This window comes from Engraulis encrasicolus, chromosome 4 (genome assembly GCF_034702125.1).
Source record: "Engraulis encrasicolus isolate BLACKSEA-1 chromosome 4, IST_EnEncr_1.0, whole genome shotgun sequence".
NCBI lineage: Eukaryota > Metazoa > Chordata > Actinopteri > Clupeiformes > Engraulidae > Engraulis > Engraulis encrasicolus.
In genome coordinates, this window is record NC_085860.1 from 34,155,780 (window position 1) to 34,168,649 (window position 12,870).

At 45.2% G+C, this 12,870-nt stretch overlaps 1 protein-coding gene across 3 annotated transcripts in view; it reads right to left on the reverse strand.

Moving 5' to 3' along the window:
* LOC134447679 (zinc finger C3H1 domain-containing protein) overlaps window positions 1-11,021 on the reverse strand; it is a 40,173-nt gene extending 29,152 nt beyond the window's left edge. Inside the window, exons 1-9 of one of the 3 annotated variants that reach the window (XM_063197267.1) lie at window positions 10,329-11,021; window positions 9,316-9,798; window positions 8,954-9,063; window positions 7,866-7,970; window positions 7,213-7,537; window positions 5,381-5,601; window positions 3,643-3,772; window positions 3,009-3,103; window positions 2,398-2,595 (exon numbers count right to left, since the gene is read on the reverse strand). In XM_063197267.1, the coding sequence (XP_063053337.1) occupies window positions 2,398-2,595; window positions 3,009-3,103; window positions 3,643-3,772; window positions 5,381-5,601; window positions 7,213-7,537; window positions 7,866-7,970; window positions 8,954-9,063; window positions 9,316-9,798; window positions 10,329-10,866 (2,205 nt within the window). In that variant the 5' untranslated portion in view covers window positions 10,867-11,021. Of the gene's footprint in view, window positions 1-2,397; window positions 2,596-3,008; window positions 3,104-3,642; window positions 3,773-5,380; window positions 5,605-7,212; window positions 7,538-7,865; window positions 7,971-8,953; window positions 9,064-9,315; window positions 9,799-10,328 lie in introns of all 3 variants that reach the window. The other 2 variants (XM_063197268.1, XM_063197266.1) reach the window with 2 other exon arrangements.
* Window positions 11,022-12,870: the final 1,849 nt, after the last annotated feature.

The window sequence follows — 12,870 nt, forward strand, 5'->3', positions numbered from 1 at the left end:
TCCTCACACTACACGAGCCGACAGTCGGATGCGAGTGAAATGCTTCCACCTTACGACGCGACATGTTTCCCCAGTCTGCAGAGGAGGGAACATGCACACCTGAGGTGGAGATGAGGTCGCACTCAACAGCGAATCGCACGGCCCTATTCATTTGTGCATGTGAAGTGTCAAATCGGGTCGTAGCACTGCTTTAACTGTGCGATTTACGCACGAGCCACGACCAGAATTTCAAACCGTTTTGATTTTCTTGCGACCCTGCGATTGCACGATCGTGAGGCGAAATCGCTTGTCGTTACCCCATGTACACTGCACGATGCAAGACTCACGATTGACCTGCGATTGAGCAAGAAATCGTCCCGACTCTCAAAAAGTCGTGCGAGTGCCAAATCGGGGCAAAATCGGGGCAAAAGTCGCACAGTGTAAGCCCAGCTTTAGAAGGTATACATTGAGCAAATGTTGCCTAAAGCCCGTTTCGCACGGGAAAAATATTACCTTTGGACCACTGGTAATTCACTGGTGATAGCAACTACATGTCTCTTCTCTTTTACATGCAACTACATGTCTCTTCCTATCCCGTGTACACTGAACCAGATAAGCAACAATAACTCCATGAAGAACTCAAAGAACTCTATGAGACAAAACAGGAAGTTGTGAAATTACGACAACTTGTTAGTTCACCTACCCTTTATGATAAATAACAACCATGCTTACTTTAATTGTGTATATCTTGCCTGCTTTTCAAAACATGTTTTTTAGGTGCTATTATTTGATAGGGACAGTGTGAGAAGGAGACGGGAAGCGAGTGGGACACAGAGACGGGGGAGGATCGGAAAATGACCCCGGCCGGACTCGAACCGCAAGCCCAAATGTGGGGAGATTTATGCTTCGGAAGCATAGCCTCTGCGTCCGTCCGTCCTGTGTCTGTGCGCGACCATGCCCCCCCGCGCAGAGGCTCTGCGCCCCTCGTCGAGCGCCTCGAAAAAAATTCTAACTATCCGTCGGACGGACGCGGAGGACGCAGAAAAAAAAGGCGCTATGATTGGTCGTCTCGCTACTTCCTTGTTCTTGTGGCGGCGCAATGCTGGTAGTTGGCGAGAGCAAAGCTGTATTCTGTTAAAAGCTATATTATTGCCCTGTGTGTACATGTGTGTAAATACACAAAGCTACAAGCTAAGTAACAAACAATGCATCAGTTGAACACTCGTGGCACAATGCCTGCAGTTTTACTACCAGCGAGCTATTCCTCCACTGAATGTAAACACACATCGGCAGAGGCAACTGTAATTACATGCTTGCATTTTCTGCACGTGAAAACAGACTGGGTATGTCAAATAACGATACCAGTACATTGCATTTGCAGTTTGAGTGAAAATACTTAGCTAACTGGGCTAGAAAGCAACATTGCTTAATACAAGTCCTTGCAATGTAGTGAAGGTAATCGCGCTATTTCAAATGTGGCTCGCGACGATACTTCGGGCGCAGATGTATGAATGCAAAGTTGGTTCTTGGCCACTCCCAAGCGACTTTTGACGCGCGCAGTTACAAGTCTAATCTGACCTTTAGCGCGCTGCGCCACAGCGGCCCGGATATCTTGCCTGCTTGGGGGGTATTTATGGGAACTATATGCTCCTATAGCACAGCGATTCCCAACCAGGCGTACGTGTACGCCTACGGGTATGCGAGCACACTGCAGAAGGTAGGAGGTGGAATAATGAACAAATGTATGGATATTACAGTCGCATTGTGATATAAAGCATGACTGCGGGGGTACTCGTGATATGACAAAAAGGCTTAGGGGGTACGCAAGACAATCAAGGTTGGGAAACACTCCTGTAGCAGATGGCACCAACCAGCCTACACTGTGCGGCGTCACAGATGACTGAAAACCAGCATGGTGCCTCTGCATGCTGTGGTCAGGTGGTAAACAGAGCTCAGCCGAGGAAAGGCAAGCGTCTTCCATATACAGTAGCTATAAAGTACATGTTCAACACGCGCACAAAGGCGCCAATTCATGCAGCTTGCAACTCCTGTGCTTATGGTCAATCCATTCATTTCTTCTGACTAATGTTGTGCCTTGACGTGATTGGTATTTATTACGGCAGCTGGTTTTGAGTTGCGGGAGTTGGATTTGGGACGGGAAGGTTGCAGGTTTACGTTCAACATTCAACTCGCGCACCCCCTTGTAGCAGGTCGCGCACCCCCAGGGGAAACCCTGCTCTAGTCTACACCCTCAGCCATGACTGTTGTGCCCTTGTTTGAACAATCCACCATTGCACCAAGGACTGAAACCAAGGCCCTGCACCTACACAACTGTAAAACAACTTCGTACAAGGGTCAGCAGTAATGTAATGTACTGCAGTGCAATGTAACGCAATGTAATGTAATGTATTGCAATACCTCTGGCTTGGCGGCTCTCTTGGTGGCCAGTGACTTGAGCAGCTCCTTCCTCAGCAGCATCTCCTCCTCTTCCTCCTCGTCTGCGAAGGGGGGCTTGGGGGGCCTCTCCTGCTCGTCAGGTGGGGGCATGGGGGGCAGGGGAGGCGGGGGCGAAGGCTGGGCCAGGCCCAGAGGGTCCAGGTGGTGCTGGACCAGTTCCTGAACAGATTGAGAGAAAGATTGAGGCGGAGGGCGCGAGCAAGCTGGAGAAAGATGCTCTGTTGACTTATATCAATTCAAGCTACTCTTTAGAAGTCTTCTCTTCTCCTCATCAGTTGTAAAGAATATTCATTGACCGTCTCAAAATTACGAAATCGGTCTTCTATCGTACTCTATTTACATGTTCTATGCTGTTAATATTCATCATACAAAATGGATTCCAAAAAAGTTGGGACAGCATTTTGCTTTTATTCACAAAATACCAAGTGTCCCGACTTGTTTGGAATGCGGTTTGCATATGCCTGCAGTGAAAAGTATCCTTCATTTCTTTGCGTGGGTGGGCAGTGCAGCACACAGCGTATACAGTATATTTATAACGACAATAAAAGGCATTCAGCTGGGGAGAGACCTACCATTCCCAGGGGAGTTGAGTGCAGTGGGAAGCCCATCATGTGAGGTATGCCCATGGCCATGTCCATAGAGAAGGGGTCGGGCACTGGGGACGAGGCTGCACAACAAGGCCACATGTTACAGTCACTAAAACCATCACCATCATGTGCCTGCATCATTTGCCTGAATAATTACTAACTAATCTACAAACTTACTCGTCAATCTACCAAGATGCTAACTTGCTAGCAACGATGATTTCGAGAAACAGTGCCCTGCTTGGGAGTTAATAATTGGACTATGTTTACTACAAGACTGCTTACTGTGCCAGGACTGTTGTGGCAGCTAGCCTGTGTGCAACTTTTTATGTGCAACTTTTCTGGCACAGGGAATTAGTTACAGCACCTAAATAATGAAGTTGCATAGAGCAAAAGCATTTTCTTAGTGTATTGTGATGTAAAGAAAAAGAGGGCTGCTCATAAACCGCTGGAGCAAACATTGGTGTGTGTGTGTGTGTGTGTGTGTGTGTGTGTGTGTGTGTGTGTGTGTGTGTGTGTGTCATCATGCAATGATTACGGTCCCGTGTGACAACGCTGCTCTAACCAGTTCGGCAGCTCGGCTAAGCTTGCTCTGACCTAATTTAGGACACTTGTGACTCACACACACCTGGTGACTCCGGCTCGCTGTCGGTGTCCATGGCGACTTCGTCATAGTTGTCATACTGGTAGAGGTTCCCTGAGGTGTCCAGGCCCTGCTTGCTCAGGGACTTCCTGTGTTCATTATCCACGGACTGCAGAGACCACAGTAAGCAGGGAGAAAAAACAAACAAACAAAAAAACTGCCCATGAGAGAGATCTCCATCCACTGGTAATTTAATTTACTGTAGCCTACACACAGTGGCTTTGCCAACGTTTTATTTATCATGAGGTAACGCATGTAATGTAGCAAAGGTCTGCCACATCTGATCCTCCATCGTCATAGAGGGAGGTGTGGAGCAGAATCTTTGCGGTGCTGTAGCACACATCCTACACCCAGCGCGGCACAGGGAAGCCTACACCGGGCTCTAGTGCGTGCAGATAATAATTATGCTAATAATACTATAAGCTTACCACAGGCGATATACATAAACGTATGAAAAAGAAAAAAGAAATATTAGCACACCATACAACTTTGTATGTGTAGAAAATCAAGATCTTGAGCTACACTGGACCAGAAACTTAATGTTCATCTAGATTAATGAAGCTTTCATGAAGCTTTCATGGGGAAAAAAAACAATATCACAAATGAGACCACGTTAATCTAAGCATGCACTTTCAACACTGATTACAGGCCTCAGTGTCGACAAGATGGAATGTCATTTAATCTAACGTTGACTGTGACATTGAGACTTACTCAGGCTATCAAGAATAGTTAGTGATGGGTTCAGATCAACACATTCTGAACGTTCAGTGCTCCTTCAACCAACACAAAGGTAGATTTTTCAACACTTAAATAAATGCTTCCAAAATCATTTTAGTGGCTGATCAACTAGAAACAGAGTGATAGACACGGTTCGCAAGGAATCTAAACAGCTCATTGAGCTTACTTGTTGGTGTCCAACTAGAACAGGGGCTGGGGAACCTATGTCTTGAGGGCCATTTACGGCCCTTGAAGGAGTTTCATCCACCCCATAAACATAATTTTAATGTTATACAGTTTCACATGAAATATGACATATTTTGTAAAGGAATCTTAGAAATTCCATTTGCAGTACAATTAAGCTATATTCAGGGGACCTAGAGAAGGTGGGGTCTATTGAAAAGGGGGCTGCCTTCAATATAGGCCTAAAGTGCAGGCGGAAATCCTGGTTTGTGTTCATAGTACGGTCCTTGGAGGACTTTTATGGCCCTTGGAGAAATTTGAAGTGGCCCTTCGATTGAAAAAGGTTCCCTACCCCTGAACTAGAACCACTAGTGTTCCCTCTTACATTAATCAAACCCTTCTAGAAGAAGGAACGAAACACTTTTTAATCTCTAACTGCACAAACAGCAGAAAGTGTTAAAGAAAAAAGAGTGTTCAAAAACAAAACCGCCTGGATTGAACAGGTCAGAGATGGCAAATGCTGTGAAAGATTAGAACTAATGCGTTTAATCAGGAAGAGTGACCAACTAAGGCTTTTGCTGTTTAATCTTCTATACAAGGTCAATTATTTCCGACACTTTTACTCACTCTGGTCGGTTTGTAAGTATGGGAATGTGAATGTGTATTTGAAAGCACTTTGAGTCAACTGTATAGTTGAAATAGTGTGCTATATAAATAAATACATGTTGTTTGTGCAGTAAGAAGTAGTGCAGTTGCTCAAAAATAAACTGTTTAGCGAGCACAAGACAGCATGTGAAAATCCTCAAGCCGCTCTGACCTTGGGGCGCGGGTGGTGCTTGCCTCCCACCAGCTTCATGAAGCGATTGTACTGCTCGTCCTGGTTGGAGAGGTCCCGGATCTTGCGGATCTCCTCCTCCCTCTTTCTCCTCTCCTCCTCCTCCTCCTGCCTCCTCCTGGCCTGCTCCTCCTGCTCCCGCTGCTGCTGCAGCTTCCAGGCCCGCAGCTGCTGCTTACGCCACGCCTGCTTCGCCGCCGAGCCTGCTGGGTAATACAACAACACACACACAGTCAAGAACACAAAAGTCTGTGGAGCACATGCATAAGTCTTTTGTCAAATTTTTTTTTTTTTTAAAGGTAAATGGTAGATGTTTTTTAAAGTATTTTTTGTTTTTTAGGCCATTATTTCCATTGAAGAGTTGAGATATGATAGGAAGTGAAGGGCTTTTTTCTAGTATTTTTTTGGGGGGGAGTGGTCTAGGCCTTTATTTCGATATGGTGTGAAATGTCAGTAAATGAAGGGGGGGGGTAAGAGGGAAGGGGTAGGACCGAGAAATGGCGACGGGAAGTAATTTTGCTCCTGAAGTCGTGATGACGAAATTCAATTTCCTAAAAATCGCAGAGAAGACCAGGGGATGTAGAAGAAGTAGTGCAGTGCGGCAAAGAAAAGGGAAAAGACAAGTGAATCATGACAAGCATGCAGGCATGATTAATCTGGTCAGACATGACCCCCATTATAAATGTATCATAGTGGTTAGTAGAATGGCAATGACCATGTTGTAATGTATTAGTAAAGGCAGCTATGATAAGAACTAGGGCTGTACTATGATAGAAAAGTCTTTTTGACGGCTATGACAGCATTCCACTAGCGGAGCGGTGGACATCATGAAGTAAAGCATGTAATGTAGCAAAGGCCTGCCACATCTGATCCTCCATCGTCATAGAGGGAGGTGTGGAGCAGGATTTTTGCGGTGCTGTAGCACACATCCTACACCCAGCGCGGCACAGGGAAGCCTACACCGGGCTCTAGTGCGTGCAGATCATAATTATGGTAATAATACTATACCACAGCCGTTGGATATAGTACATACACGTATGAAAAAGAAAAAAGAAATATTAGCACACCATACAACTTTGTATGTGTAGAAAATCAAGATCTTGAGCTACACTGGACCAGAAACTTAATGTTCATCTAGATTAATGAAGCTTTCATGAAGCTTTCATGGGGAAAAAAAACAATATCACAAATGAGACCACGTTAATCTAAGCATGCACTTTCAACACTGATTACAGGCCTCAGTGTCGACAAGATGGAATGTCATTTAATCTAACGTTGACTGTGACATTGAGACTTACTCAGGCTATCAAGAATAGTTAGTGATGGGTTCAGATCAACACATTCTGAACGTTCAGTGCTCCTTCAACCAACACAAAGGTAGATTTTTCAACACTTAAATAAATGCTTCAGAAATTATTTTAGTGGCTGATCAACTAGAAACAGAGTGAAAGACACGGTCCGCAAGGAATCTAAACAGCTCATTGAGCTAACTCGTTGATGTCCAACTAGAACAGGGGCTGGGGAACCTATGTCTTGAGGGCCATTTGAGGCCCTTGAAGGAGTTTCATTCACCCCCCTACATAATTTCAATGTTATACAGCTTCACATGAAATATTAGCACACCATACAGCATCATGACTGACCTAAATGTTACTGTGATAACGACTGCTTTCACCATCCAGTCCTTCTGACAATATCTGATTAAACATAGCTTCTCAGAAAGGGGATGGGGGGTTTAGACGAAAGCACACATCTAAATTCACTACCAGTCAGCCCAATTGAACGAAAAACAACTAATAAGGAGGGGAAATTACCAGGGCTGACGGACTTCTTCCCTGGGCCGGTGTGATTCTTGTTGCCGGCCTTTCCCTTGTTGTCAGCCGTGGTGGGCTTCCCTTTCTCCTGGGGCTTCGATGAAGAGGAGGAGGAAGATGAGGAGGTAGCAGATGTGGTGGTGGTGGTGGCTGCCTTGCCCCTCTCTGCACTGGACCTGGTGACCATCTTGGTACGGTGGTCTGGCTGGCCCTGGCCCTGGGGACTGGAGCTCTTGTCAGGGGGGTGGGACGAGGAGGAGGAGGAGGAGGAGGGCTTGGCTCCACTCTGAGCCTTGGTGATCTTCTCCTTGCTCTCCTTCATCACCTGAAGAATTGAAGTTTATTTATTTACAAAAGGGACAGCATGTACAACATTTAAAACGGCAAATAATGTAAGATCATAGTCATAAAGGTGCCAAGAAACTGGGTAACTTCTGTTCAAGCAGACCCAGGGAAGTCTTTAGACTCTACACAGGTTGATGGTTCCGAAAAGCAGTGATGAAGAACCAGGATTCAGAAGCTACAGATCAGTTTCACATATTCCAAATGACATGGTTTTACCTATCCAATTAGAGCATTTGGAATATGTAGAAACTAGATTGTAGTCTATGAAACCAGATTGTCCACCATTGCCAAGAAAGAAAGAAGTCTACCTGCTGCTCCTTGGCCTGCCACTTCCTGCTGGCCGACTGCAGGGCCAACAGCCTCAGCTGGAGCTCCGACAGCTCATCATCCTCATCCTTCCCTTTGACCTTCTTCTGCAGACAGATCACGCACGCACACGCACAGGCACACGTTAAGTTGTAGGTAACTGGAATTCCTAAAGGTGCACTGTGTAATATTTTTAAGTACCGGTAGTTCATTTGCAGAATACATGCTGCCCATTCACAACTGTTACCTTTTTCATGAATACTTATCATCACCATCAATTTTAAGTATTCCTTATGACAGGGAAAATTGAACTTTTCATACATGACCATTGTCTGCCATTTTGAATGTCCAGAAATAGACATTTTTAGCTGCAAAACTTAATGTACTTTGGTCATTGTATAAAAATATGTTTATTATTAGCTTATTATGCTTGCAATACCTACTCTGGCCACCATCCTACACAGTGCACCTTTAACGGAGCTTGAAGACATTTTGTCTCTCCTACGATGAGAGTTCATTTTGATGTGGGAATCAGCTTTTCATACTCCTACACCAGTTGAAAAGCATCCCTAACTGTACTGGTGTGGTACATTGACTAAATAATTAAACTAAAACGAGAAAAAAACTTAAGAATACCTAAACTGTGCCCATACCAAACATATGGCCAATAACCATAACCCGTCAGTAAGCAATATGCTTTGCACTTTTTGTTTTGTCATTTACAACAAAAGGAAACCAAGAAAAAAAAAAAAACATAATTTGCGTACTGGGAACCGCAATGAATGCAAATCACCCTTTCGGTTTTCATCTTAGTGGAGACATCTGTGCCACATACCAGCTCAAATTACAGGTGCAGGTGTGGACACAAACACGCCTTACTCCTGTGTGTTATGACCGTTTAGATGGATGCAATATGTCTGGTTGGATTTCTGTGTGTCTACTGTACTAAGGATAACCGTGTATGGGATGCATGTGTGGATGTGCATACATGATTTTTGTACAGTCGTATGCTCAGTGTCGTGAGTAGTACGTCAAGTAAAAAATATGGATGTGAGAGATAATGTCATGACCGTAATGATTGTCTGTGTACCTTCAGTAGGGAGTCGTCTGAGGTTGATAAACAGGATATGTTCAAGTCTGACTCGGTGTCTTCCAAATCCTCGTCATCTTCTTCAGCAGCTTCTGACACTGCTGACGCTTCTTTAGACAAAATTAAATGTGTTACTTGACAAGTCAAAAAAAAATGTGCCATGGCTAAAGTCATGTGGGAAATTGGTACGGTAACTAAGTGTGCACTATGGTTTGCTTCTACAGACAGTACTGACATTAAGTGGTGCCCCTTAATCTACACACCCAACAACATAATATAAGGGTTATCTTTAGCCAAGATGCAAAGGGGGGTTGTGAGACAATAACAGATGGAGAAGAAGTGATAATAAGCAATAGACACACCATTTACTGCTGTGGCTTGTTCTACTACTACGGCCTCCTCCTTCTCCTCTTTCGTCTCCTCTTCTTTGCCTCCTTTGGCATTGAGGGCGTCCCTTTCCGCTGGGGTCAGCAGCTTCTGCCTCAGGGGCTTGAGGTTGAAGGCCTGAAAGGTCTTAATCTCCTCCTTCTCTGGTGGCTGCTGTTCAAGCTCTTGAGGCTGCTCGGCGGAGACACCGGCCTCCTCCACAACCTCCACCACCTTGTCCTTGTCCGTTTCTGCTCCAGGGGTTGGGGTAACACTGGCACCTGAGCCTTCCTGCTTTGGATCCACGGGCTGGAGGGCCATCTTCTCTTCCTTGCGAATGCATTCCAGTTCCAACTGGATTTGCTTGTATTTGAAGAGCAAATCCTCAAAGCTGTCCTCCATACCATTCTCAGCCTTGGGTGCATTGTGTACTACCTGTACAATCTGCTTCTTTCCCTGGTTTCTTCCAAATGGCTTTTCTGAAATACATAGGCTAAGGAGAACTAAGGGATTTAAAAAAAGACACGCCTGAATAACAGCTGAAAGTGACCTATGCTCTTGCTTACACAACACTTTTCACCCTTGTAACTGATGACAGCAGATGGGGGCGATCAACAAAATGGTGTTGAGCGAATTAATGATTGATACTGTGAATACAATATAAAAATGGGTAATTCAAGGCGATAATAGTTCAGTTGAGACTAAGAATATTTAATAAATTCAAATCAAGATTGCAACAATTACCCAAACAAAAACAAGTACCAAAACAAAGACTGGTGCTGACATAAAGATCATTTCAGGTTAAATAGTCTTATCAATACCCTTTATCCAAGTAGTATAGCTACAACCCACACATGACATAATGTTTAGTCTTTGTTCATGAGGTTTCATTCCCGCATTTGTTAATGAGCTATCAACAGAGCTACATGACAATTTGGTCTGCAAAAACAGCTAGAACTCCTATGCCTAGCTGTATCTTTAGCCACCTTGCTGGCATTCCAAAGGATACGTTTTCTCTGGGGAGATTCCTTTCTATTTACATGACTGTCCCCGAAGGCATACCTACTCACAGGGGGTCTGCCATTCTCTCTCGGACCTCCAACGCCATCTCCTCTACCTCCCCTGGCCCAGTCCCCTCGGCCATCGTTTACAGGTTTCCCACCACGGTTTCGTAATTTACCGAAGGTGTGATGACTGCGTTCCCAAAAGCTAGATCGTTGACTTTGGTCGCATTCCTCCCCTGGCAACAATCGGTCTGGTCCACTAGGTCCAATTTGTTGTCTGTGCATAGGGGGGAAATGGCCATGCAAGTGTGGTACACGATTAAAGGGCATCATCACTCGGAAATCCTGGGCCTGGGAGCCCATCGGGGGAGGCAGTGTTCGTACTGGACCTTTACATTTCCGATTAGGCCGTGTCGAGTTAGCATTACGAGGCCTCATGCCTTCTCGTGTTAGCTGCTTCTCGTCAGTTTCGTCGTCGCAAATTTCCCCATCTTCGAGCTCTCCCTCTTCTCGCGGAGATTGTGTGCCTGGATTGACATCCATTTCGGAACCAATCTATTAAGCTACCTATAATTCGAAGACTGATTGCCTAAATACATAAATGACATTCGTGTGCTGCGAAATACCAGTGAAAGGAATGTACCCACAGTTCCACGACACTTATCTGGCCACTGAGAACGAGTGTACGCCTGCCTCAGCGATCCTTAAACCAGTTCTCGGAGAGGAAAATGCTATCGCGAGAACGAGATTTTCTTTAACTATTTATGCGCTGGGAGTGTTGAAACGACAGTAACCGGCAGTGAAGCTTATTATATTGCTATATTATTCAATTGATGAAAAGTCACGAAATACTTAAAGAATTTATAAACAAAACAAATGAGATATTTGCAACAAAAAACCCTGCATGCAAACCCTGCAAACCCTGGTGTAGGAAGGGTAACTATACTGTGTGTGTGTGTGTGTGTGTGTGTGTGTGTGTGTGTGTGTGTGTGTGTGTGTGTGTGTGTGTGTGTGTGTGTGTGTGTGTGTGTGTAAGCTTATTATATTGCTATTTAATTGATGAAAATACTCCCAGAACACTTAAACAATTTATAAACAAAAATAATAAACGACAAATTATATTAATGAGGTATTTGCATCAAAAAAACCTGTGTAACGGAGGTGTCAGGGCCACGAACCTGCATCCTTCGCAAACCCTCAGGGCCACGAACCTGCATCCTTGTTAACTACATCGGTCCGAGAATGGGAGACACACCCTATGTCTCAATCCACGGACTTGTGTCAGTGCACGGCACCACTGTGACGGGGGTGTTCCCGCACAGTTCGCCCCCCTCAGGGCCACGAGCCTGCCACCTTGTCAACTACATCGGTTCGGGAATGGGAGGCACAGTATGAGACCGTTGAGCTAAAGGGCCGGTCCAATAGCTCAATGCTACCGTATTGAGGCTTCAGGACGTTCCACGCCACACTCGACTAGTTGGACACCAGGTTGGTGGGGGAGTAATCAACCAGTGCTCTCCCCATCCTCCTACATGAGGTACCCTGAGCATGGAACCGTCATGCCGCACTGCTCCCTTGGGACGCCATTGGGGGCTGGCCCCTTGCACGGGTGAGGCATAAAATGCAATTTTGTTTTGTGCAGTGTGCAGTGAACTCTTATGTGCTGTGGAGTACTGTCACAATGACCGGAGTTGGAGTTTCCCAGGAGGGCTTTCGGCTTTCTTTCACAGGTGGCCTCCGTTACACCTGCATGTCACTGACATTAAAATTTAAGATTAATTCTCCAGAAGGTATCCTAAATGATAAATAAATAGGACGTAAGTGTGTGTGTGTGTGTGTGTGTGTGTGTGTGTGTGTGTGTGTGTGTGTGTGTGTGTGTGTGTGTGTGTGTGTCTTATTTCACCATATAGTTCATGATATGTAAATGGAATTTCTGTTGACATTCTGGATGTTACACGTGTGTGTACATACGTAGGCTACTGAACTGTGTGTGTGTGTGTGTGTGTGTGTGTGTGTGTGTGTGTGTGTGTGTGTGTGTGTGTGTGTGTGTGTGTGTGTGTGTGTGTGAGTGAGTGTGTGAGAGAGAGAGAGAGAGAGAGAGAGAGAGAGAGAGAGAGAGAGAGAGAGAGAGAGAGAGAGAGAGAGAGAGAGAGAGAGAGAGAGAGAGAGAGAGAGGTGAAAGGTGAAAGTTTATAGGGGGTAAGAAAAAGTGCAAGGCTTGGCTGCCTTCAAGATGTGCTCATGCTCATCATTCTTAACGCCTGCGGGAAAAAGCTTTTGTACCCATGACCGTGTCCCACTGGCCACTGAGAACGCACTGCTCCCTTTGAGCCCACTGCTCTGCTGGCAGCCAGGTGAGACATTCATGCAATTTCATTGAGTGCATTGTAAGCTGTATGTCAAAATGGTAACGTGACTTTCACTTACTTTCGCTATATATAGGTCCTTTTTTATTTTACATACTCTATAGGCCTTGCTTCAATGGAGACGGTCACTCCAAAAATAAAGCACTCTGAAGTGCAGTTTCTAAAACGTCCAAGGGGGCGC